The sequence below is a fragment of the Apodemus sylvaticus genome, chromosome 7 (assembly GCF_947179515.1).
Source record: "Apodemus sylvaticus chromosome 7, mApoSyl1.1, whole genome shotgun sequence".
Classification (NCBI taxonomy): Eukaryota; Metazoa; Chordata; class Mammalia; order Rodentia; family Muridae; genus Apodemus; species Apodemus sylvaticus.
Window position 1 is genome coordinate 13,491,299 of NC_067478.1, and position 27,198 is coordinate 13,518,496.

Sequence of the window (27,198 nt, forward strand, 5' to 3'; positions counted from 1 at the left end):
TCTTCCTCCTCCTCCTTCTCTCTCTCCCTCTCTCTTTCTCCCCTCCCCTCTCCCTATCCCTCTCCCCATCTCCCTCTCTCCCTCTCCTCTTCTCCCTCCCCCCTTCCCCCTCTCCCCCTCTTTCCCTCTCCCCCTCCCCTTCTCTTTCTCCCTCTCCCCCTCTCTCCCCCTTTCTCTCCCCCTTTCTCTCCCCTTTCCCCTCTCTCCGCCCTCTCTTCCCTTCCCTCTCCCCTTTCCCCTCTCTTCCCCTCACCCTCTTTCCCTCTCCCTCTCCCCCTCCCCCTCTCTCCTTCTCCCTCTCCCCTTCCCCTTTCTCCCCTTCCCCCTCTCTTCCCATCCCTCTCCTCTCTCCTCTTTCCCCTCTCTCCCCCTCCATTTCCTCTTCCCCCTTCCCCCTCTTCCCCTCCTTCTCCCCTCCCCCTCTCCCTCCCCCTCCCCCTCTCCCCTCCCTTCCCCTTTCCCCTCCCCCTCCTCCTCTCCCTCTCTCCCCTCCCTTCCCTTCCCCCTCCCCTTTCCCCTCCCCATTTCCTTCCCCTCCCCCTTTTCCTTCCCCTCTCCCTCTCCCTCCTGGGCCTCAATACTCACAGAGATCACCTGCCTTGCCTCTGCCCCCCCAGTGCTGGGACTGAAGCTGTAAGGTACCACGCTTGCTGCAAACGGGTCTGTTTCTTTTACTTTTCTGTGCAGTGCTGGTGAGCACACCCAGGCCTTGTGTTTACTGGGCAAGGTTCTACACTATGAGCGTCCTTGCTCCACACTGCTCCTAACCCTACCCCCGCCAGCTTCCGTCCAGGCCCTGGGCTCAGGCTGCCCTGCCCTAGGCACTCTTTCCTCTCCTCCACCCTCTTCGACTTTCTGTTCTCTGTTCCTTAAGTCACAATTAGAAACCAGCTTCCAGCACAAAGCATTTCAGGTTCTTCTTCACATGAAAGGCACAGGCAAGGTGTCTCTCCTACAGGACGCGCCCTCTGCTCTTCCTTAGCTACTTACTACTCTCGGTCTATTTCAGTGAAGTATAAAAGAAATAATATGCGACCATACTCATTATTACATTTTTCCTTTGTTTGTATTTTTTTTCCGAGACAGGGTTTCTCTGTGTAGCCCTGGCTGTCCTGGAACTCACTCTGTAGACCAGACTGGCCTTGAACTCAGAGATCTGCCTGCCTCTGCCTCCCAAGTGCTGGGATTAAAGGCGTGTGCTGGGCTGGAGAGATGGCTCAGCGGATAAGAGCACTGACTGCTCTTCCGAAGGTCCTGAGTTCAAATCCCAGAAACCACATGGTGGCTCCCAACCATCCGTAATGAGATCTGATGCCTCTTCTGGTGCATCTGAAGACAGATACAGTGTACTTAAATATAATAATAAAATCTTGCCGGGCGTGGCGGCGCACGCCTGTAATCCCAGCACTCTGGGAGGCAGAGGCAGGCGGATTTCTGAGTTCGAGGCCAGCCTGGTCTACAGAGTGAGTTCCAAGACAGCCAGAACTACACAGAGAAACCCTGTCTCAGAAAAACCAAAAACCAAAAACAAACAAAAAAGGCGTGTGCCACCTTTAATCTGCCTGGCTTGTTTGTATGTCCTTGAGACAGGCTTTTTATATGTAGCCCTGGTTGTCCTGGAACCCTCTATGAAGAACAAGCTGGTCTCAAATTCACAGACTTCTGCCTATCTCTGCCTCTAGAGCCGGGATTAATGGATATGGCACCATATCTGGAAAATAAGCCATGTGTGTCTGAGGAGAAGGGCGCAGTTGGCTGCAGTAGTTGGTTTCATAAACATGAGTGGAGAACTGGCATTTGATTCCCAGATTGCACTGGAGAAGCCTGTGTGGTGTGTGAGCTTACAGTCTCAGACCCGGTGAGGCACACACAGCTAGGTCCCTCAGGCTATCTTAGCCTTAGTGGGCTACCTCCAGGTTAATGAGAGATGAATTCAAGGGCACCTGAGTCCAAATCCCCTGCCCCCGTGTAAAAGTCAGATAATGGCTACGTGTGCCTGTACCCCAGTGTTGGGGGCACAAAGACAGGCGTTCACTGACCAGCCAGCCTAGCCAAAACAGTAAGTTATTGGTTCTTCGAAAGAGTCTGCCTCAAAAAATAAGGCGGGTTTCAGAGAGGAAGAAATCTAACAGCCTCCTTCAGCCTCTGCTCATCTTTTATCATTGCCAAAGGAAGAAAACCAGGACACCACATGAGCCTGACGGCTTGACTCTCAAGAAGTGCTCCTAACCGCCCCCCCCCCAAAAAAAAGAAAAAGGAGGGGAAAGAAGAAGAAAAAGAGGAAGAAGCACAAGCAGTAGCTGTGTGACTTCTGGGCCATGAGCAGCCGTGTGAGCAGGTGTCCTAGAAATGGCCTCAATGCACAGTGTTAGGTGAGGGCGGAGCACAAGGCAGGCCCCAAGAAAGGAGCCTCCATATGCTGGGCTGTCGGTGAAGAGGCCTGGAGACTAGGAACAGGCTCGGAATGGGGATGGGTCACCTGGCAGTGGCCCCAGGAAGGACTGGTAAGCTTCATCCTCCGTGGTGCTGTTTGGTTGGCTAAGTGCTCTCTCTGCTACTGGACATTCAAGTGACCTTACATGAATCCCACCACTCTCTTGTACAGGGAGGGGAGGCCTGCCTTATGAATCCTTGGGAGACTCAGTATGCAATTTCTGATGACTCCATAAAGAGAGCTCTCGGAAGAAGCCTGGTTGTTGTTACAGATGCTGGTTTTGTGAGATCAAATCAGACTCTGCTCCAAACACGACTGGTGATTTTGCTTCAGGGCGCTGATCCCCCACCCCAGCACACACACATACACACACACACACACACACACACACACACACACACACACACACAATTGTTGTTAGAGGAAGACAGTGCATAACAGGAATGTTAGTTGTTTTAAACATTAGAGGAGAGATTCATTAGCATCCATACCTCTCATATACCTTGTTACCAAACCCCTAAGACCCCACTTCTGAGCCTGAGGGTCCAGTCCTAGGCAGAACCCCTGGGCAACATGGGACTAAGAGCATGGAGATCTTGAGAGCCAGGAGAGTAGCTTTCTGTGCTCTCTCAGGGGTGGAGATGGGAGGGTGGGCTTTAAACTGTGCTGGAAGGTTATCTTCTTTTCTTTTTCTTTTCTTTTTTCCTTGTTATGTAACAGAGATGAGTTTATTAAAGGTACCTTTAAATAGATTTTTAAGCACAAGGATTAAGGGACAGAGAGGTACTCAGAAAGCAAGACACTGTAGAATATACACTCACTGGCTTGCAGGACTAAATAATTCAGGAGGAAACCAGTGATGGTCACTGAATCTCTTTAATATTAAAGTAATCTGGGCCTGGTTAGTAGCAAGAACTGCCTTCCATTTTATTAAAAATACTCTTTGCCTTCCCTTCGTGTGATTTTAGTTAAATATGAATTATGTGTCAAGAGGAACAGCCATTGATCCACCCCAAGGCTCATCTGTTTTGTTTTGAGATATGGTCTCAAAGTAGCCTTGGCCAGCTTGTAACTCACTCTGTAGACAAAGCTGGCTTCAACCTTACAGAGATCCTCCTGCCTCTGCCTCCAGAGTGACAGGATTAAAGGCTTGTGCTACCACACCCAGCTTTCCAAGGTTCATTCTTAAAGCAATACTACAATAAGAATGCTTACTACAAAGCCACCCACGTACTTGACACCTGTTTCTGCCATCATGTCTTTCTATCACAGAAAGACATAGAATAACCCCCAAATAGGTCCATGACTAAAATGTCCCAGTGTGGGTGATGACTTCCCCAAAGCAGCATGGATAGAGTTCTCAACAGTAGCTTTCTTAATAAGGCAGCCTGGAGGGCAAAGTTGTAGAGCTCCTCTTGGGGCTCAATTGTACTTTGTTATGAGATGAGCCCAGGAGGTTCCTAAACCCTCTCCCTGGAGGTGCTGTCTCACGTCAGCTGGAGCTCTTTGGTTTTGCCTCTGAAGCCCCAGGGCATTGAATGTGTGGCAAGAGCACTCTCCCTGTGCTGGGACTGTCCCTAATGCATACAGTCACGGCTTGCCACACAGCATCCCTGGAAATAACCCATTCCACCTAAGTGAATTCTCCAGATACCTGAAGCTTTCCTTCAACATTTGCAACAGTAAACTAACTAGCTAGGGATAGTTTTTCTAACTGTCTTATGACTAGGATACCTTAGAGAAGGAAACCCAAACTGGAATGGAGTCACCGGTTACTGTGTCTGACACTTATTCCTGTCTGACATTGTCAGGACTCCTGTGTCCTGACATTGGATTTATCTTCCCGAGTCCCATCCACGTCCACAGCTCTTCCCTCTTAAAACTCTATCATGGCTCCAGCCATGTGCAGAACAGCCAAGGGCCCAGCCTTCCCAGATACATCAAGGCCCTACAATTTTCCTTTCTTTCCTTCTTAAGCCCTCCCGTAGAGGAGCAAGATGCGACTCGTGGTGTGAGTCACTGTCATCAACTCTACCTGTAATACTTGTGCGTCCTGCTGCCAATATTTGAATGCCACCCAGCTCAGTGTCCACCCAAGCTTAGGGGGGGAAAGTCTTTTCCCCTCCCTGGCCACTTCTGAAGTTCTCGACCACCCAGCACTCTGACATGACTTAGGACTAGGGCTTCTCTTTCTGTAGGGAAGGCTCTATTGTACTGAACTATCAACTCACATGAGCTGCACCCCTGAAAACATGTTCTTTGTCCCCACAAAACTTCTTTCACTATGCCCTCCTTGTATAATAAGCCCCCAAGGTTAAATCTGTCTTACACTTGGACTTCTTTCTTAATATGGTTTATTGCTTGGTGTTTGCATTCTGGTATCTGTCACCCTCAGTAGTTGTGGCTCAGATTTGTCCTTGGGGTCCCTAACAATGCCATGGATAATATACCATCTGAGCCAGTCTAGACCCAACCTTATCCATGCCCCACCCCCACCCTCCAGCACCCATGGGGAGAAACTCCAGCCTGGCTGCACTGACTGTCTCAACATACCGTTTCGTCTAACTGGGCAGCTTCTCCGTAGATGTTTGTCACGAGGACCATATTGCAGTTTCCCCCTGCAGAAAGGGACATGAGAGATTCCTTTAGCATTGACAGGGTTTGGTTATGTAATCAATGCTTGTATCCCCACAAAATTTATAACCTCCAAAATCCCAAACACCCAGTCTGATATGCTTGGAGTGGAGCCTTTGGTATAAATGACTTTTAGATAAGGTCTGTGTGTGCAGCCCCTGTGATGGGGTTGCTGTCTTTGTAAGAAAAGAAAAAGCAGAGCCATTTCATTCTTTCCTGGTGAGGCTAGGGTCAAGAAGTGGCCATCTGCAAGGAGGGAACCAAATCTATTGGCACCTCAAGCCTTGCCTTGGCAGTCCGTATAACTACAAGGAATGCCTTTGTTATCTAAACCTCCCGCCTGTAGTGCTTTGTTTTAACAGCCCATGCTGACTTAGAGACAAAGGAGACTGCCCTAGTCTGCATGAGGCCATGAGGCAAGAGACAGAGGTAGGAACCAAGAGAGACCATACAATATACACAGGAGGAACCGGGACAGAACAGTAGAGGCAATTCAAGCAAGCTCAGGAGGGAAGGTGTGAGCTTGGACTTGGCTCATGATGTCACAGGGCTAATGACCAGAAGCCAGTGACTGTGTCATTAGGCCTGACAAAACCAGCACAAGTGGGGATGACAGGGTGGCTCCCATTGTGTTCAGAAAGGTGTAAAGGACACGGGGAAATAATAGGTGAGGCCTCTTTCCTGAGTCTCCAAGGCCACAAAGGTCTCTGCCAAACAGTTTAGGGACAAGGTAGAAAGAGAAAATGTTCCCAGCAGAGGCAAAAACTTGAATAAAGATTCTAGCAGCAAGAGTGCAAGAAGGCTTGTCCCGTGCGCCTGACTGGCATCACTTCTGAAGAACTGCAGTAAGCTTGCTCATTCCCTCGGGTCAGAGTGATTCTCTGATCCGGAATAGCAGATGAGCCCAGCCTAGTGCTCCTGAGGATACCATCCTTCCTCTGAGGACCATCCACATCCTTACCTAAGGAGTCTTTCAGAGCGTGGGTGAGCTTGCTCTGCCGGAAAGGGATGTGGTCCCGATTCTGGTCCCCAAGGGCAATGATGGCCTGCTCCAGGAATGACAGCGACTTGTTGATGTAGGTGGCTTCCTTTAGGACTCTACCTTCGGACTGCAAACAAAATGTCTGGGTTATGCTGGACACAGTAGGGGGGCTACCCTCTTCAGGCTGCCCACCCTTCCTGGTTTACAGTGATATGGAAAGTCTGCAGCCAGGCTGGAGCCTCCTCTCCAGAACAGGACTTTTCCCTCCAAGTTGGGAATGTTTTCCATCTTGGGCTACTGATGATGGAAACAGTAAAACTCACAGGGACATTCATATAAAGGGTTACGTGAACAAGAATACACATGTGAATAGTGATACGATACTCACATGTACATCTACAAACGCACATGAACTACCTGAGCAGGTAAGCCTATGAAGTCACATAAATATAGCAGTATACACAGAGGCAAATACTCATCTAAATACTCTTGTGAAATTTTTTTATAAAACCTTTGCAAATATATATTTGAAATTAAATATGCATGTGAATTTGCTCACGTCCATACACAGAGAAGTGGCATGCCAGTGTGGAACATTTACTGAGTGCTTACTGAACACGGGTGAGGGCTAATTACAAGGAACCCAACTCTTTCCTATCAACAGAATGCTCACAGGAACGAAACCTTTGTGATGCGATTGCCATCTCCCTCCTGTGTAAAGCTGTTTGTTTAGCAAAGACCCTGCTGTAGTTTCAGAATTTGATGATCCAGGGAGGCTGGACCTGACCCCTATTTCCTCACACCAAGTTTCAAATCTAACCTGTCACCAAAGTCTGAGGTCAGACTCCAGCCAAAGGGGCCTAACTCTTGTGTTAGGATAAAAGCCTGTCATGGTTTCAGTTGGGTGTGCTTGTTACTTCACTGAGGCAATGTACCCTTTCACAAAAGGAAAAGCCAACTTGCCACTTTACTCTCCCTTTGTGAGATATCAGTGAGTCCTGAGCCCTGACTTACTTCTAACACAGGCGTTATGTTAATGGGAATCATCTCAAGTAATGAATGGTTAGAGAAACACTCCATTCCGTCTGGTTGTTGTCAAGCATCCAGTGTGGGATCTGCATGACTCAGGCTCTATGCCACAGGGCCTGTGGCTGGTTGACAAGCTCCCCGCTCCTCTCACTTACCCCAGTCTTGCTGAGCCTCTCTGAGCCTGCCAGATCTACCAGGTTGATTTTGGAAGTGATATACTTCTCGTCTGATAAGGTCCGAGAATGGGCCTACGGAAACATCCAAACAGTTTAGAATGCCTGGCGTGGGGGAGGGGGCCTTCTGACTGGGTGGCACCACCCGAGTCCCCAGTCCTCTGGTGAACAGAGAACAAGCACCCACCTCCATGTAGATGGTGAAAATGCAGTGTGACCGGGACGAGTTCTTGTTCATCGTGTGGGAGGCAATGATCCTATTGGTCTCTCCCTGGAGGGCAAAGGAAGCGAGTGCGACATTTTGTAAACTGAAAACAAGGAATCTGCATCATTGTCCCAACATGCAGACCTTTATGATCAGTTGGGCCTTCTGGGAACTTTTTTTTTTTTTTTTGGTAAACTAATAAAAGGGAAGCAAACTGGAGTTTGGCCCTGTACTTTCACCACCAGAGATTTGTGGTGAAGTGTACAAACTGATGCTTTTGGAGAAGTGAGACACAGTAAGAATCAAAAGGCTGAAAATAGGAGCTGGAGAGATGGCTTAGCAGTTGAGAGCCCTGGCTGCTCTTCCAGAGGTCTCAGGTTCAATTCCCAGCCACCACATGGAAGCTCATAACTGTCTGTAACTCCATTTCCAGGAATTTAATACCCTCTTCTGACTTCAGTGAGTCCTGAATGCAAGTGGTACACAAACATACATGCAGGCAAAATACCCACACATATAAAATAAGAATAAAGAAAACATTTTACAAAAAAAAATGAGGATTAAGATATTCATGAACACTGAATTGGTATCAACTGCATATCCAAAAAGCTGAGGTCAGTACACAGGAATGTTAGGCAGCCAAGAAAGCAAGGAGAAGTCATTTGCTTGCTTGTTTGTTTGCTTATTTTGGAGACAGGTTCCCATTATGTAGCTCTGGCTAGCCTGGAGCTCATTCTGTAAACCAGACTGACCTCAAATTCACAGACCCTCCTGCCTCTGCCTCACAAGTGCTTAGTTTACAGGTATGAGTTATTGTATCCAGTTTGACAAATATTTAATTTTTAAGTTGGCACATGAAGTGATATAAACCCATCATTAACAGGGCACTTTCATACATATCCATCATTATACCCTGGTTTTGTTTGTTTGTTTGTTTGGTTTGGTTTGGTTTTTTTTTCTCAAGACAGGGTTTCTCTGTGTAGCCTTGGCTGTCCTGGAACTCACTCTGTAGACCAGGCTAGCCTCTAACTCAGAAATCCGCCTGCCTCTGCCGCCCAAGAGCTGGGATTAAAGGCGTGTGCCACCACTGCCCGGCTATTATGCCCTGTTCTTATTGATCACTGACAGATAGGCTTTAATAATGGCTCAGCTGAGTGCACGCCCTGAGCATACCCTCTAGGGAGCCGGATGCTCCTGGATCAGGGCTTGCACTGTTCTTCGGTCATCATGGGCCTTTCCCACTCCCTCTTCGACGCCACAGTGAATTTCTTCTTTTTTGTTTTTGTTTTTGTTTTGTTTGTTTGTTTTTTTTTTTCGATACAGGGTTTCTCTGTATAGCCCTGGCTGTCCTGGAACTCACTCTGTAGGCCAGACTGGCCTCGAACTCAGAAATCTGCCTGCCTCTGCCTCCCAAGTGCTGGGATTAAAGGTGTGTGCCACCACCACCCGACAGCCATGAACTAAATTCACCTGCCTCAGCCTCCTAAGTGCTAGGATTACAGGGGTGTACCATCATACTTGGCTATCATAATTTATATACCATAAAAGGCACTGGTCGGCTATTTTTTGTAATGCAATGATTTTTAGTAAATCAGAATTGTGCAACATTATTGCAATCCTCTATTAGAACTGCTCCATCACCCCAGAGCTCCTGCAGCCCACATGCAGGCCCTCTGCAATTGCTCTCCAGGAGGCCACTCAGCCACTTTCTGCTTCTTTGTGCAGCTGTTCTGGATTTCCCGTGGGTGTGAACTCCTTCAATGTGTGCCTTCTGAGGCTGACTGCTACAATGTTTCCAAGGTTCACTTATGTTGTAGAACACATTCCCATTCTGTCTGGCCTCCCCCACCTGTTCCCTTTTGCTGCTCATTTTCCACTGTGGCGATGTTTACCTACTCACTGGCTAACAGATATCTGGTGACAGCCTTTGATGGCTATGAGTAACGCTGCTCTGAACACTCACATGTGGATCTTTGTGTGTACATGTACTTGCATCATGCATTCGTTTCTCTTGGGTAGATAGCTAGGAATAGGCAGCCAGGTCTTTTGTAAAACATGATTAAGGGGTTCTTTTTCCTTGGTAACTGTCAGTGTGATTTGATTTTCTTTGATAATTATTTATGTATTGTGGATGTGGATGTGTATTGATAAGTTAGAGGACAACTTGCCACAGTCAGTTCTCTCCCCTACCATGTGGATTCAGGGCATCAGGATTAGTGGCAGATCCCTTTCCCCACTGAGCCATCCCACAGATCTAATTTTCATATTTAAGTTTAATTACAAAGAAATGCCTTTATACAGGGTTCTTACAGGCAGCTAGGCTAACCTTGAACTCTCTGTCTTCCTACCTCACCCTGCCGAGAGGTGGGACTGCAAGTATATGCAACCATGGCGGCAGTCCTTACATTTGGACTCAATAAGTAGTGTGACTCAATGTTAACTCAAAACAGGACATAAGATGGGCTGGGAGTGCCGGGCAGTAGTGGTGGCGCAGGCCTTTAATCTCAGCACCTGGGAGGCCAAGGCAGGAGGATTTCTGAGTTGGAGGCCAGCCTGGTCTACAGAGTGAGTTCCAGGACAGCCTGAGCAACACAGAGAAACCCTGAGTTGAAAAAAACAAAGAGAGAGAGAGAGAGAGAGAGAGAGAGAGAGAGAGAGAGAGAGAGAGAGAGAGAGGAGAGAGAGAGATGACAGGAGAGGAGAGGAGAGGAGAGAGAGAGAGAGGACAGGAGAGGAGAGGAGAGAGAGGAGAGGACAGGAGAGGAGAGAGAGAGAGAAAGAAGAGGAGAGGAGAGAGAGAGAAGAGAGGAGAGGAGAGGAGAGGAGAGAGAGGAGAGAGAGAGAGAAGAGGAGAGGAGAGGAGAGGAGAGGAAAGAGAGAGAGGGGAGAGAGAGAGAGAGAGAGAGAGAGAGAGAGAGAGAGATGGATGGGCTGGGAGTATAGCCCACTGGTAGAGTACCTGCCTACCATGCACAAGGTTGGATTTGATCCTTAGCACTATCATGAGTGTAAGAGAACAAGAACACAAGAATAGGTTCAACTATGTAAGGCCAGGCATGACGGTGCAGATGCATAAGCCCAGCTATTCAAGAGGCAAAGACAGGAGAGTCACAAGTTCAAAGTCTACCTGGGCTGCAGAGTGACTCTGAGGCTAGCCTGGGCAACTTTGTCTCTTTGAGATAAAGTCTCACTATGTGGTTCAGGCTGGCCTTAAATTCATCTACCTTCCTACCTTAGCTTCCCAAATGCTAGGATTTCAGGAATGGTCCATTATAATTGGCTCACCCTAGGGAATGTATTGAGAATCTCTCTCAAGACAAAGGAATGTACCACCACAATTGGCTCACCCTGGGAAATGTATTGAGAATCTGTTTCAAAATAATTCAGTACATAGGAGAGGCTGGAGAAACGGCTCAGAGTGAGCACTATGTTTGTAGGGGTCCAAATTTAGTTCCTAGCATTCCACAGGGGGAAGCTCACAACCATTTGTAAGTCTAGCTTCAGAGAATCTGATGCCATCTTCTGGCCTCTGTGGGTACTGCACATACACACCCAAACACACAGACACACAGCATACTTATAATTACAATTTAAATATTTTGCTTTTAGCCAGGCGGTGGTGTCACACACCTGTAATCCCAGCACTCTGGGAGGTATAGGCAGGCAGATTTCTGAGTTTGAGGCCAGCCTGGTCTACAGAGTGAGTTCCAGGATAGCCAGGGCTATACAGAGAAACCCTGTCTGGAAAAAACCAAATCCAAAAAATAAAAACAAAAACAAAAAGCAAACAAACAAACAAAAAACCCAAAGAACAAAACAAAACAAATATTTTGCTTTTTAACTTTTAAAATTTAATTTTTTTGTTTTTGTTTTTTTTTGTTTTTGTTTTTTGTTTTTTGTTTTTTCGAGACAGGGTTTCTCTGTACAGCTCTGGCTGTCCTGGAACTCACTCTGTAGACCAGGCTGGCCTCGAACTCAAAAATCTGCCTGCCTCTGCCTCCCAGAGTACTGGGATTACAGGCGTGAGCCACCACCGCCCAGCTAAAATTTAATTTTTTATCTTTGTAAAAATTTTAAATTTAAAACAGGTTCTCATTTAATTTTTTTCATTGTAAAATTTTTTAATTTAAAACAAGTTCTCATTTAATTTTTTTTTAAATTTAAAAAAAATTTAAAACATCACAGAAAGAAAGGACACTATCTAACACATTCAAATTTAAAAAATTTTGAGAAATGTTTCTCTGTAGCCCTGGCTATCCTGAAACTCACTTTGTAGAGTCCAGGCAGACCTCAAACTCACAGAGATCCACCTTCCTCTGCCTCTGGAGTGCTGGGATTCTGCCACCATTCCTGGCTAAAATGTTTTTTTTTTTTTTTAATGTTTCTAAAAAGTATAAAGGGGCTGGGAATACAGTCAGTAACAGGGCCCTGCCTAGCACACAGTGACAGGGACCTGTCTAGCACACAGTGACAGGGGCCTGTCTAGCACACAGTGACAGGGCCCTGCCTAGCACACAGTGACAGGGCCCTGTCTAGCACACAGTGACAGGGACCTGCCTAGCACACAGTGACAGGGGCCCTGCCTAGCACACAGTGACAGGGGACCTGTCTAGCACACAGTGACAGGGGACCTGCCTAGCACACAGTGACAGGGGACCTGCCTAGCACACAGTGACAGGGGCCCTGCCTAGCACACAGTGACAGGGGACCTGCCTAGCACACAGTGACAGGGGACCTGCCTAGCACACAGTGACAGGGGACCTGCCTAGCACACAGTGACAGGGGACCTGCCTAGCACACAGTGACAGGGGACCTGTCTAGCACACAGTGACAGGGCCCTGCCTAGCACACAGTGACAGGGCCCTGCCTAGTACACAGTGACAGGGGACCTGCCTAGCACACAGTGACAGGGGACCTGCCTAGCACACAGTGACAGGGGACCTGCCTAGCACACAGTGACAGGGCCCTGCCTAGCACACAGTGACAGGGACCTGCCTAGCACACAGTGACAGGGCCCTGCCTAGCACACAGTGACAGGGACCTGCCTAGCACACAGTGACAGGGACCTGTCTAGCACACAGTGACAGGGCCCTGCCTAGCACACAGTTACAGGGGACCTGCCTAGCACACAGTGACAGGGGACCTGCCTAGCACACAGTGACAGGGCCCTGCCTAGCATACAGTGACAGGGCCCTGCCTAGCACACAGTGACAGGGGACCTGCCTAGCACACAGTGACAGGGGACCTGCCTAGCACACAGTGACAGGGGACCTGCCTAGCACACAGTGACAGGGACCTGCCTAGCACACAGTGACAGGGACCTGCCTAGCACACAATGACAGGGGCCTGTCTAGCACACAGTGACAGGGGCCTGTCTAGCACACAGTGACAGGGGACCTGCCTAGCACACAGTGACAGGGGACCTGCCTAGCACACAGTGACAGGGGACCTGTCTAGCACACAGTGACAGGGGACCTGCCTAGCACACAGTGACAGGGGACCTGCCTAGCACACAGTGACAGGGGACCTGCCTAGCACACAGTGACAGGGGACCTGCCTAGCACACAGTGACAGGGGACCTGCCTAGCACACAGTGACAGGGGACCTGTCTAGCACACAGTGACAGGGCCCTGCCTAGCACACAGTGACAGGGCCCTGCCTAGTACACAGTGACAGGGGACCTGCCTAGCACACAGTGACAGGGGACCTGCCTAGCACACAGTGACAGGGGACCTGCCTAGCACACAGTGACAGGGCCCTGCCTAGCACACAGTGACAGGGACCTGCCTAGCACACAGTGACAGGGCCCTGCCTAGCACACAGTGACAGGGACCTGCCTAGCACACAGTGACAGGGACCTGTCTAGCACACAGTGACAGGGCCCTGCCTAGCACACAGTTACAGGGGACCTGCCTAGCACACAGTGACAGGGGACCTGCCTAGCACACAGTGACAGGGCCCTGCCTAGCATACAGTGACAGGGCCCTGCCTAGCACACAGTGACAGGGGACCTGCCTAGCACACAGTGACAGGGGACCTGCCTAGCACACAGTGACAGGGGACCTGCCTAGCACACAGTGACAGGGACCTGCCTAGCACACAGTGACAGGGACCTGCCTAGCACACAATGACAGGGGCCTGTCTAGCACACAGTGACAGGGGCCTGTCTAGCACACAGTGACAGGGGACCTGCCTAGCACACAGTGACAGGGGACCTGCCTAGCACACAATGACAGGGGACCTGCCTAGCACACAGTGACAGGGGACCTGCCTAGTCCCCAGAACCACCAATAAACAAACCTCACAGAAAGAAAGGACTAGATGGTCATAATCTAAAATATGTTGTTTTTCAGTGAAAAATACTTTATGAGTCTGTTCTTCTTACTGAACACTAAGTTTGCTATATAAGTGCATATGAATTTTCCATTCTAATTATCAAGGTGAATTTAAACTATTAAAAAAAAGTAGGAAAGAGGAAAGCAAGGGAGGAGGGGGGAAGGAGGGAGGGAATAATGGAGGGAGGGAGGGAAGGAGGGAGGAGCCTCTCATCTCACCTCAAAGAGGAGGCTGAAGGCATCCTCCTCTTGACTGGTGAGATGCACCGACAAGCCTTTAATGAAGATCCCTTGAGGGTTTTCCACGATGGTCATTGGTGTGACTGAGGGCCCCACGTAGGGCAGAGTGGACAGGAGATCAAAGAGGTTCTCGTTATAGATCTCCAGGTAGGAAACACGGACTGTGATGGCGTGTGTAGGACGCTCTTCAATCATCCTAAACACCTACGGGATGGGATTTGACCACAGTCACCAAGAGCAGAAGAGGCTGACCACTTTGTCAGCCCACGTCTTCCCTCAGGAGAGAGCATCAGGGAGCACAGGACAATTCTTGCCCTAAAGAGATTACAGTCTAGTTTATGTCATGGTCATGATTAACAACAGCGACTATTGTTAGTCTACCGGGTAAGATTATCAACTTTTGGATCTTACTGGATTGGGTTGGATTGGGTTTGTTTCTTTGTTTGAATTTTGTTTTGGTTTTTGGTTTTATTTCTTTGAGGCAGGTTCTACACTGTGTCCCAGTCTGACTGGAATTAAAAATGTATCCCAGTTATTTAATCCAACTTGCCATCTTCTTGCTCCAGTCTTCCCAAGTACTGGGATGACAACTGTGCCCCATCGTGCCCAGCTAGTTTTGAGATAGAGCCTCATGTAACCCGGATTGCTCAGGAATTCTCAATGGAAGCAAAGGTCATCTTTGCTTCTGGTCCTCTTGCCTCCACTTGCTGAGCACAAGCACAAGCCTCTGTGCATTTTTTCACTGATGGGGATCAAATCCAGGGCTTTGCGCTTGTTAGGCAAGCTCTTTACCAAGTGAGTGACATTCTCAGCCTTAAGAAGTTGACATTTTGACAGTGGGATAGTAAGCCTATTTATTCAGGAAAATGGAGCACGGGTGGCTTAGAATCACTAAATGCTTTTGGAGAAAGGCTGTTTGCATCCTACCTCTAACCAAAACCTGGCTTAGCCGTCCCTTCTGTCCCATCTTCTCTTTTATTTCCTGCAGCCGTGGCTGACAGCCCTAAAGTCTCAGCCAGACCCTGCCTGCCTTTGTTCTTCCAGGAGCTACTGGATGGGGAAGTCACAGCAGGACAGTAAGAGTTCTCAAAGTGTTGTATTCTCTTCATTAAGACCAACAAAGACCTCTAAATCCTTCCTCACAGACTCAGACCCCCGGAGCAGCAGGAACCTGACTAGTGGGTGTTCCCTCCTTCACAGATAAGGAAATGGACTTATTGGCATCCAGGATCGGTCTGGAAATCAAAGTTGACTGCATCTATGGTAGAGAAGAGGGTAGCTGTGTGGCATCCCAACCATAGGCTCATTCTTTACCTGCTGCAGAGCACGAGGGAGAATACCCCGGTGCTTGTAATTCTCCGTTGCCCCTGTCATGGTATATGTCTTGCCAGCTCCTGTCTGCCCATAACACATGATGGTACCTGCAAACATTTCAAATAGGATTGAGTGGCATCCAGAAAAACCCGTCCATAGACAACCATCATACCCTCAACATGCTTGGCGCCATCCAGGACCTTGATGTGAATGTAGCCACCAGCAATATCCAAAGGCATCAGGGATTCCACCTTGAAAGACAGCAAGTACACAGGGGGACAGGGACATAAGCAGTCAAACCCAAACATGCACCATCAATGTGTGACCCACATAGACCTCTGCCTCCCTGTTCCCACATGATCTAGGTCCCTGGTCCTAGGGCTAGGGAACACCATGACTGCAACTTTTCTTGAAAAGAACAGGAGGTTAGCTGGAGCACTGTACTCCTGTCCTTCTCAAGGCCATGAACTGCATGTCTCTGAGAGCTCACAGGAGACACCCCACAGAGACAAATTTCCAGAAGGAGATAGAGTAAAAAGAATCTTTCTGTTGACAGTGGGCTTTTTTGTTGATTTGTTTGAAACATGGTCTCACGTAGCTCATGTTGGTATCAAGCTATGTAGCCCAGAATAACTCAAACTCCTGATCTATCTGATTCTACTCCCCAAGTGCTGGAATAGCCAGCTTGTGACCCTAACTCTTGCTAAGAGAGTTATGTATAGACTACAAAGCTCCTAGTTAGTACTGTGGCATTTCCAGAAATGGACCACAACCTCTGGGCCAGGGCCTGTGTCTGACTGCTACCCTGGGAATGCTTTCCTTTGCACCTTTCTACATCACCAGCAGCAGCAGCAGCATCACCATTAGCATCAGGCTCTGGGATGCAAACCACTGTCCCCATGGGCTCTTATTCCTCCCTCCCCTTGAATTGAAGGATCTCCAAAGATTACTTCTGAATCTACATGGCAGACATGGTGAGGCTACACTAGGCCTTGCAAATCTGTTAGCCTTTGTTTCCCAGGTGCTGGGATTGGAGGCAGGTTTTAGATGAGTGGCCCTAATTCAGCTTCTGGGTTGAAGCCAGAAACAATTAGTAATTAGCCCACTGCTAATGAGACAGAACTCAGTTCAGCTGGGATTCATAGCCCATCAGTAATTCTGTAGCACCAAGTGCCTAAGACTACCAAGTTCCCTAGTTTTTAATCCCCCCCCCAATCTTTATCCCCAGGCCACAGAGCCTCTCAGGGAATCATGAAAATATCATGGGGTCCATGGGGAAACACACCTATGTATCACATGAAGAACACATTACAATTTGGAGAATTCAAGATTCACTGGATTTTCCTAAAATGGAGTCTAGCTATATAATCCAAACTGTTCTCAAATTTCTGATCATTCTGCCTCCACCTCCCACGTGCTGGATGTGCATACATGCACAACCATGCCTGGCTTCCTTCATGGCCTTTCCTATAGAGAAGTCTGAGACTTTTGGAGCTGTATATGTATTGTGGTGATAGAACATGCACTTAATATTTGTGAGACTCTGGGTTTGATACCCAGTACCAAACATCTAACCAACAATCAAAAGCCTTGCAAAACTGAGAACATTCTGATCAGCAGCCACCAAACTGCAACTTTAAGCTTTATTTATTTTTAGATAGTGCCACATGTCTCCTGGGCTGACATCTAACTGGTAGGTAGCTGAGGATGACTTTGAACTCCTAATCCTCCTGCCTCTGCTTCTAAGCACCGAGATTGTAGAAATTTGCTACTATGTCACACTCAAAGGGTGCTGGGGTTTGCTCTGTTTTAAAGTTATGTTTAAATGCATGGGTGTTTTGCCTGCATGTATGTCTGTGATCATGTGAGTGCCTGATGGGTGTCCAAATTGGCCAGAAGAGGATCCCCTTGGAACTGGAGTTAGAGATGGTTGTAAGCTGCCTTGTGGGTGCTAGGAATTGAGCCTGGGTCCTCTGGAAGAGCAAGCAGTTCTTTTAACTGATGAATCATTTCTCCAGCTTTTAAAGTTGTTTTTTTTTTTTTTAAACACACACAGGAAGGGCTGGGTGGTGGTGGCACACACCCTTTATCCCAGCACTTGGGAGGCAGAGGTAGGCTGGTCTCTTATGAGTTCCAGATCTGGTATATAGAGCAAGTTCCAGGACAGCTAGAGCTACATAGTGAAATATGTCTTTACAAAGGGTTCCTAAAATAACTCCAACCCCCTCTTTTTTGTGACATTTCACCCATGTTCTCCACACTGGCCTGAAACTCCAGAGCCTCCTGACATAGCTGTCCAGGCTGGGTTCAGGTGTGTGTCACCCACACCTGGTCTCTCTTTTTCCCCCTCTCTTTCTCCCCCACCCCCAGCATTGATATTCACCTGAAGAAAGACGCTAGTAAGCTGGAAGAGCAAGCAGCTCTTTTAACTGATGAATCATTTCTCCAGCTTTTAAAGCTTTTTTTAAAAAACAAAACAAAAACCCACAAACAAACAAACAAACAAACAAGAATTTAATCTTTTAAAAAAAATCCAGGCAGTGATGGCATTCCAGAAGCAGGCAGACTTCTGAGAGTTTGAGGCTAGCCTGGTCTACATAGTGAGTTCTAGGCTAGACAGGGCTACAGAGTGAGACTGAGATTTGGACACAAACACACACACACACAAAGCCAATGTTTGAGAGACTTGAAACAAGCCTATAGTTGACCATTTAAGACCCATAAAAAACCGGAGTCTTCACCACATGTGAGAGAGCCAACCCTGACACTATTCATGATGCTCTGCTATGCTTGCAGACAGGAGCCTAGCATAACTGTCATTTGAGTGGCTGCATCCAGCAGCTGATGAAAACAGATGCAGAGACTGATAGCCAGATGATAGGTGGAACTCGGAGTCTTGTGGAAGAGTTGGGAAAAGAATTGAGTGAATTGGAGAGGTGAAGGACATCACAAGAAGACCTAGAGAGTCAACTAACCGGGGCCCACAGGGCTCACAGACACTGAACCACCAACCAGAGAGCATATGCAGCAGATGTGTAGCTTGGACTTCATGTGGGTCCCCTAACAATTGGAGTGGGGCTGTCTGACTCTGTTGCTGCCTTTGGATCCCTTCCCCTAGCTGGGCTACCTTGTCTGGCCTCAGTGGGAAAGGATGCACTTAGTCTTGCTGTGACTTGCTATGCCACGGTGGTTAGTACCCATGGTGGGGGGCCTCCCCTTCTGTGAAGAGAAGGGCAGGGGGAGTGGGGGACAGGTGTGAGGGTGGGACTAGGAGGAGAGGAGGGATGGAGAGGCCTCAATCAATATGGAAAGTGAATAAAATTAAATTAATTAATGATTAAAAAGCCAGGATCTTCTAACAATCCAATAAAGGTAACATCTCAGAGGCTGGATGAAGCCATGAAGCCACACCTACGGTGTCATGAAGTAAATATATGTTCTGTCACTAGATCATAGACTGACAAGTTTACAGTGTTAGTAAATGAAGTTATTTTGTGTTGTTTTGTTCAGGATAGAGTACCTGTTGTACCTCTTCCTCCAAGATGGGCTCCTCAGAGTCCTAGATAAAATGACAGAAAATTAAATTACCATTGTATCCATCAAGGGCTTGAGAAACTGCATCCTTGGCGACTGTTTCATAGACCAAGTCCTGGGAAGCATCGTGAAGAACTCCATCCAGCTTGAACGACCAGTCTGTCTGCTGGTTATTGACAACTCCTCTCCGAGTGTCTTTCTTCAGGTGAATATCAATGCTCTGGGGGGGGGGGCGGAAAGAGAGAGGGAGGGGGAGAGAGAGACCAGGTGTGGGTGACACACACCTGAACCCAGCCTGAACAGCTATGTCAGGAGGCTCTGGAGTTTCAGGCCAGTGTGGAGAACATGGGTGAAATGTCACAAAAAAGATGGGGTTGGAGTTATTTCAGAAAGCCTTTGTAAAAAGAATCACTGATAGCATTCAGGAGACAGATGCAGGAGGATCTCTGTGAGTCCAACGTCCGTCTGGTCTACATAGAGTGTTCCAGGACAGCTAGGGCTACATAGGGAGACCTGTATTAAATAAGTAAATAAATAATCACTGATCAGTGAGGCCCAACTTAGAAACAGAGGATGTGAAGTTTAAAAAGAAAGTTTTTGTTTTTTGTTTTTTGTTTTTTGAGAAAGGGTTTCTCTGTATAGCCCTGGCTGTCCCGGAACTCACACTGTAGACCAGGCTGGCCTTGAACTCAGAAATCCACCTGCCTCTGCCTCCCAAGGCATGCGCCACCACCACCTGGCCCACAAAAAGAAAGTTTTTACATTTACTTTTTGTTGTTTACACGTATGAAGAATGTATGTGCATATAGTGAGTGCATGTGTGCCTGGTACCTGCAGAAACCAGAAAAGATCAGGTCCCCTGGAGCTAGCGTTACAGATGGTTGTGAACTGTCTCAAGGGTACTGGGTACTCAGCACTGGTCCTCTGGAAGAGCACTGAATGCTCTTACCCACTGAGCCTTGAGTTAGGGGAGCGTAATAGGGAAACTGGAAACAATGGCCGGGGCAGGCCTGTCTGTGTCCCTGCAAAGGTGAAGCCTCTCCATCCTCTGTGCTATGGCCAGCCTTGCTTCCTCAGCTGCGAGCCACTGGGAGCAAGGGTGCAATGGGCCCATGAAGTTCCTGAAGTGTTCAGGTGCAATTAGTCGTTTGTGTTAATGTAAATGGAAGGCAGCCAGCTTACTAGTCATCAGTAGAATCTCAAATGCACCTTCAACCATTTGCCAGTCAGATTCCAAGCCTTTTATTAAAAAAAAAAAAAAAAAAAAAAAAAAAGAAAGAAAGTCAGCCGGGCAGTGGTGGCGCACGCCTGTAATCCCAGCACTCTGGGAGGCAGAGGAAGGCGGATTTCTGAGTTCGAGGCCAGCCTGGTCTACAGAGTGAGTTCCAGGACAGCCAGGGCTACACAGAGAAACCCTGTCTCGAAAAAAACAAATCCAAAAAACAAAACAAAAAAGCCCCAAAAAACCAAAAAACAAAAACAAAAGTTACTTTAGTGATACAAAGGCTCGCTTTGAAGTTAGGTATCTGGATTTCTCCTCCTGGTCTCCCAACTGTTTGGAGGACAGTATAGCACACACCCAGCTTATTCCCCAAGTTCTTGGTGGGGTAGTCACTGAAAATTCTACTGGCTACTGTAATCTAAGAACCAGGACCTAGCTATCCATAGAAAAATAAAACTAAGGCCAAGACAGATAGGGTTATCGGGTTCGGTGACCTATAGGACAATCCCAGCACTTGGGAAGTGAAAAACCAAAGGATCATAGTTACCCTATGTTAAATGGCCAGTTCAAAGCCAGCTGGGTTACAGAGACTCCACCTCCAAGAAAGGAGAATGACAATAATTTTACTGTCATCAAATACCAACCAGAAGGGAGATGTCATTTTTTTTTTTTTTTTTGGATTTTTTTTTTTTTCGAGACAGGGTTTCTCTGTATAGCCCTGGCTGTCCTGGAACTCACTCTGTAGACTAGGCTGGCCTCGAACTCAGAAATCTGCCTGCCTCTGCCTCCCAGAGTGCTGGGATTACAGGCGTGTGCCACCACCGCCCAGCAGAGATGTCATTTATTAAGATCAGAATAAAAGCCCGGCATGGTGGTACACTTCTGTAACCCTAATACTTAAATTAAAACAAGTGAATACCCCACAGTAAATGTCACTGAACAAATGTCATGCTCTACGCTTCTGTGTTTGTTTAAATCATGCCATAGTGCACATGGCCACACAGGGCCATCCTTGAGCTTTTTTCTGACTACCAGAACTTTCAACACCTGAGCAATTTGTTTTTCAACTATTCATTTAGTATCCCTGAGGGCCGACAAGATGATTCAGTAAGGAAAGGTGCCTGCTACCGAGCCGGACAACCCAAGTTTGACTCCTCGGGACCCACGTGGTAGGAGAAGAGAAACCACTCCACAGTTCTGCAAGTTGCTCTCTGCCTTCCATGTCTGTGCTTGAGCACACGCGTGTGCCCTTCCCACCATAGGAACACTTAAAAGTAAAAGAATAAGAGTCTCAAGAACTTCCTCACTAACAGCACAGTTTGGAGCTGATGGACTGACTCTAGAGTTTACATGAACATTTATGAGTCCTTTTGATGAAGTGGTGTGTGTGTTTGTGTGTGCGCGCATTTGTGTGTGTGTAAATGTGCATACAATAGCACCTGTGTGGAATTTGAAGACCCTTCCTCCACCATTTAGACTGGGGGAGACTGTCCTCATGCCCTTAGGCGTGCTGGCTGGGATCTGAGCCCACTCAGCTCTCTCTCTCTCTCTCTCTTTTTTTTTTTTTTTTTTTTTTTTTGGTTTTTTGAGACAGGGTTTCTCTGTGTAGCCCTGGCTGTCCTGGAACTCACTCTGTAGACCAGGCTGGCCTCAGAAATCCATCTGCCTCTGCCTCCCAGGTGCTGGGATTACAGGCGTGTACCACCACGCCCGGCTCCCACTCAGCTCTGTAGTCCCTCTGTGTTGGTCCTTAAGTGGCTGTGTGAAAAAGGAAGGACTGGATAAGCAAACACACTGCACTTACTTTGTTGTCTTCTCCATATTTGATCATTTCATGAGCAAAGTCATCAGTAGGCTTGACACGAACAAACGCTTGAACCTTTTTCCTAGTACCCATTCTAGCTAAAGAAAGGAGAAGGACAATAATTTTAGTGGTCACCATCAAATACCAGCCAGAAGGGAGATGTCATTCATTAAGATCAGAATAAAAGCCCGGCATGGTGGTACACACCTGTAACCCTAATACTTGGGAGGTGAAGGCAGCTGGATCAGAGTTCAAGGCCAGCCTCAGCTCCATTGTGGGATGGAGGACAGCCTGGGCTACAAGAGATGAGACACAATCCATTGTCCCTGCCCTATAAGTACACGTGCTTCCTGTCTTTCAGTTGCTTTGGCATTTTCCACCATGACTCCAACGTGACTGAAATCCAAAGCAATAAGACTGGTCCCTTCTAGCGGCTTAATTTTAGCTGCTGTTTCTAGAAGTGTCCTGCATCTGAGATGAGCCCATTTGTGCTTGCTTTTTTTAGTGAATTTCTCATGATATACTTGCCTGGGACTCATTAAAGCCAGCCCGCTTTCACACCTGTCTCCACTACACTAACTAGAGCAGATTAAAGATCTTTCAAAAGATATATTTATTATTATTATTTCTGGGGATGCGGGGCATCTGCTTCAGTGGATGGCAGTGGTCAGACTTGCAGGATGAGAGCTCTATTTGTTGAGCCATCTTGCTAATCGTCATTTTCTCCTTCTTCCCCTCCTTCTTCAGTTTTTATTTGTGTGTGTCTATGCAAGTATATGTCATATGTCTGTAAGTTCCCTGGAGGCCAGAAGAGTGTGTTTGATCTTCTGGACCTGGGATTACAGGCAGTAATAGACTGCCTGACATGGGTGCTGAGAATATCTATAAGCATTTTTTTTTTTTTTGGTTTTTTGGATTTTGTCTTTTCCAAGACAGGGTTTCTCTGTGTAGCCCTGGCTGTCCTGGAACTCACTCTGTAGACCAGGCTGGCCTCGAACTCAGAAATCTGCCTGCCTCTGCCTCCCAGAGTGCTGGGATTACAGGCGTGCGCCGCCACCGCCCAGCTATAAGCACTCTTAACCATTGAACCATCTCTCAAGCCCCTAATTAAGTGTTCTTGATCTAGTCCATAATCAATAGTCTTTCTTCTCTCACTTTACTGAAAAAAAAAATCAGTCTCTTGTCCCTTCTTGCTCTCCTCAAACCTAATTATATTCTTAACCAATTTCTTTTTTAAAAAGAAAAGGTTTGTTTTGTTTTTATTTTATGTGTATGTGTATTTTTCCTACATATATGTCTACATACAATATATGGTCAGTGCCCATAGTGACCAGAAAAGGGTACTGGATCCTCTGGAACTGGAGGTAAAGACAGTTGTTAGCCATCGTGTGGGTTCTGGGAACTGAACCTGGGTCCTTTGAAAGAACAGCCAGTGCTCTTAACTGTGGAGCCATCTCTCCAGTCCCTTCAAAACAGGGAGTCATACATATAGTCTTTACACATTTATATAACATCAAACATTAAGCATTAAAGCAAATAAACATTAAATGGTGACGAAGCTTTGTGGGATGGACACTTTGTAAAAGAAGAGAACAGAAGTGACCGGGAGGCCAGCTTAGTTAAAGGACTTTCTAATATGAAGGGTCATCTCATAACAGAAGAGACCTTGAGGTCACAGACCTAGAGATCAAGCAAATTCAAATGCTAATTAAAAGAGATGTTGCCAATGGGACTGTTGCATTGAATCCACATACTGGAGAAGCAAAGAATTGATGAAATTGAATGGATAATCCAGCTAATTTTTTTTTTTGAGATCAGGGCTTATATATCTCATGCTGGCCTTTTTAAAAATTAATTTTATTTTGCGGTCAGTTCTTTCTTTCCACTTTTACATGGGTTCCAGGGAGGAAACTCAGGTCACCAAGTTTGCAAGGCAAGTGCCTTTACTCATGAGTCATCTCACGGGCCCAAGGCTGGCCTTTAACTCTTTATGCTCCTGTCTCCTTCTCAAGTGCTGTATTACAGATGTATTCTGTGATGCACAGTTGAATTTTATGACTTTAAGGGGGACTGAAAACTTGATTGCTTTTTCAAGTGTCTCATGATGCATGGTGATGATCAAGGACACAAAATCCCAAGAGCTCCAAGGAAAAGACAAATAACATCTACTTGTAGTAATCACTCATTTTGTTAAATCTAGTTAAATTACACATGAAAAATCAAGAGAAGCTGATGAAAATATACTAAATATGTTGGGTAGCTGGCATTGAGAGGTGCATGACGTTAATCGTAGCACTTGGAGGCAGAGGCAGGAGGATCTCTGTGAGTTTGAGGCCAGCCTGGTCTACAGAGTGAGTTCCAGGACAGCCAGGGCTACACAGAGAAACCCTGTCTTAAAAAAATTCATATATGCACACATATATACATATATTAAAAACTTCATAGTTATTAGACATATTAGCATACTAGAGTTTTAAGATGAAGCTGTGTGTGTTTGTGTGTACACTCACCTGTGAGTGCATGTAGAGGCTAGAAGTGGAAATGGGATGTCTACCACATTGATCTCTACCTTATATTTTGAAGCAGGGTCTGTCACTGAACCTGGAGCTCCCCATTTTGGCTATACTTGCTGGCCAGAAAGCCCACAGAGATGCGTAAGCAGCTTTTATGTGGGAGCTAGGAATCCAAACTCAGTTCTTCATGCTTGAATCGGCAAGGACTTTACCTAGCGAGACACCTCAGAACCCTAAGATGGGCCCTTCCTGAGAGCCAGTTGTTGGTGGCAGTGCTATGCCTGCCCAAAATCCCTGCACTTGGGAGGTAGAGGCACGAAGATCAGAAGTTCAAGATCATTCTCAGCTATATATTGAGTTCAAGGACAGTCTGCGATAAACAAGGCCTTGTCTCAAAAAAGAAAAGCCCAGCGTTTCTCTGTGTAGTCCTAGTTGTTCTGGAATTCACTTTGTAGTTTGGGCTGGCCTAGAACTCAGAGATTTGCCTGCCTCTGCCTCCCAAGTGTCGGGACTAAAGGTGCGTGTGTGCCACCACCACCAGGCTTTTTGGAACTCCTATTGCACAATGTACAAACACAATTTAAATACAGAGAAGGTCCACAGAGCATGGCATAGGCTCACTGTACATGTCCCTTTAAATTGTCCCATCACGGTTGGGCCAGTTTAAAAAAGGAATAAAGCATCTGCCCCTAAAGTAACCTGAGCTTTTAGAGGAGGAGAAGACAGGGAAGGAATAGGAGGGAAGGTAGAGCAGGCATGGACCCGAGGTGATGGGGGAGAGAGGGCAGAAGGGATGGGGTGCAACAGCAAGCATACATCTGCAAAACTATTGACTGGATTTACAAAAATTGAAACGCCAGACAAAGGAAGTTGATTCAATCTTTCTAACATACTGAAGGGACGTTTACTTTTTTTTTTTTTTTTTTTTTTTGGTTTTTTAGACAGGGTTTTTCTGTGTAGCCCTGGCTGTCCTGGAACTCACTCTGTAGACCAGGCTGGCCTTGAACTCAGAAATCCACCTGTCTCTGCCTCCCAAGTGCTGGGATCAAAGGTGTGCGCCACCACGCCCGGCTCCATTTACTAATTTTTAAAATGCCTTTACAGAAAAACATTCTTGTGTGACACAGAACTTCTAGTATTTATTACAGTCATTTAAGGGGACAAGTGTGGTGGCACATGCATCTAATCTTAGCACTCTGAAAGCACAGGCAGGTGGATCTATGAGTTTGGTCTATGTATTCAGTTTCAGGCCAGTCAAGGCAGCATTGTGAGGCCCTGTGTCAAACAAAAAAGTCTCTTGAGGGCAAACAAGAAGGCACTGGTCAAGGCATGTGCCACAAAGCTTGATGACCTGAGTTTGATCCCCAGGACCTACATGGTCAAAGAAGAGACCCAGTTCCCCCAAGTTATCCTCTAACATCAACACATGTGGCACACATGGGCACAGACACTACACACACACACACACACAAATATAAACTATAACAAAATATTAAAGGCATATTAAATAAATAATAGTAATATTTACATGTACTTCTAGGTGCAGTGGTGCTGCCTAACAGAAACTATTCTAGATTTTAAAAGTAGTGATGGCTTTCTCGTGTCTAAAGACAACTTTTAGGATCATTTCCTCTTACAGAGACATTAACCATCATCACCACAGGTGCCACCCTTCAAGCTTACAGTTTCAGTGATGTGGATAAAACCAAAGTGTCTCCTGTCGTGACACTTCAGCTATCAAGTCAATCAAGCACACACAGTGTCCTGCCTTTGCCACCACAGAGTGAGGATTTCTACAGTCCTCCAGTCACTGCTTCCTACAAATCTTTTCCTAGCACTCTTGGACCTTTCACAATTTTTTTGTTTTGTTTTCAGAAAATTAATCTGGCCGGGCAGTGGTGGCACATGTCTTTAATCCCAGCACTTGGGAGGCAGAGGCAGAGGCAGGTGGGTTTCTGAGTTTGAAGCCAGCCTGGTCTACAGAGTAAGTTCCAGAACAGCCAGGGCTACACAGAGAAACCCTGTCTCAGAAAGAAAAGAAAATTAATCTGAAAAATATTGGGGGAAAGAAAAGAACATAGTTTGGTTGAACATTTTTTTTTTGTCTGCAAAATTGAGCTCTAGAAAAGAACTACATGGAGCTGGAGCATGAACCCCAAACTAAGGAGACAGAATGTTTCAGTTCTAAAACCACTTATTTTATAAGTAATATAAAACGTTGGTTTATATTACTGAGAAACTGAGAGCAGAGAGAAGTGGTTTGTTGTTCATGATTTAAAAACAAAACAAAACATGTTTTCCTTGAGAAAAGGGTAACACTGTGTAGCCCAGGCTGGCCTTGAACTCACAACTCTCTTGCCTTGGCTTCACAAGTGCTGGGGATGGTACCTCCAGATGAGAGCTGAGAGCTGAGAGCTGAGAGCTGAGAGCTGTGCTTTTTACTCAATATCCAATTTCTACATCTCTGGGAAACCTTTCTAAGCACAAACCCCAGGAGTCTTATCTTCCTGTCCAGGAAGGTTCCAGTGCCGTTGATTATAACATCTACAAGGAATTACAAAGAATCCAGAGCATTCTGGAAGCAGGTTCCCAGGCCAGCTCAAAGACTGTTCCAGAGCTTTACCCCGTTTCTGCCCTAAAACTTCCAACATGCACGTGCACATGCAGCCCCTGTGTCCTTCCCAAGGCCCTCTGGATGCTCATGCCACCCAGCATTCCTGGAGTCATGCTCAGCCTGCGACGAGCCTTTCCCATGTCTAGAGCTCCTCTCCCAGGCCCG

General features: G+C 46.9%; 2 protein-coding genes across 2 annotated transcripts in view; one reads left to right on the forward strand and one right to left on the reverse strand.

Annotated features, from left to right (window-relative positions):
- The window catches only part of LOC127688473 (translation initiation factor IF-2-like), a 50,106-nt gene extending 31,083 nt beyond the window's left edge, over positions 1 to 19,023 (forward strand). Inside the window, exon 3 of the transcript XR_007978708.1 lies at positions 18,951 to 19,023. The gene's annotated coding sequence lies outside the window, so the exon portion shown is untranslated. The remainder of the gene's footprint in view (positions 1 to 18,950) is intronic.
- Positions 1 to 27,198, reverse strand: part of Kif9 (kinesin family member 9) — a 50,527-nt gene that overhangs the window by 21,842 nt on the left and 1,487 nt on the right. The window contains exons 2-9 of the mRNA XM_052187125.1: positions 21,907 to 22,004; positions 18,935 to 19,100; positions 15,347 to 15,453; positions 14,012 to 14,236; positions 7,440 to 7,523; positions 7,235 to 7,327; positions 6,030 to 6,177; positions 4,988 to 5,052 (exon numbers count right to left, since the gene is read on the reverse strand). Of these exons, the coding sequence (XP_052043085.1) occupies positions 4,988 to 5,052; positions 6,030 to 6,177; positions 7,235 to 7,327; positions 7,440 to 7,523; positions 14,012 to 14,236; positions 15,347 to 15,453; positions 18,935 to 19,100; positions 21,907 to 22,004 (986 nt within the window). The remainder of the gene's footprint in view (positions 1 to 4,987; positions 5,053 to 6,029; positions 6,178 to 7,234; positions 7,328 to 7,439; positions 7,524 to 14,011; positions 14,237 to 15,346; positions 15,454 to 18,934; positions 19,101 to 21,906; positions 22,005 to 27,198) is intronic.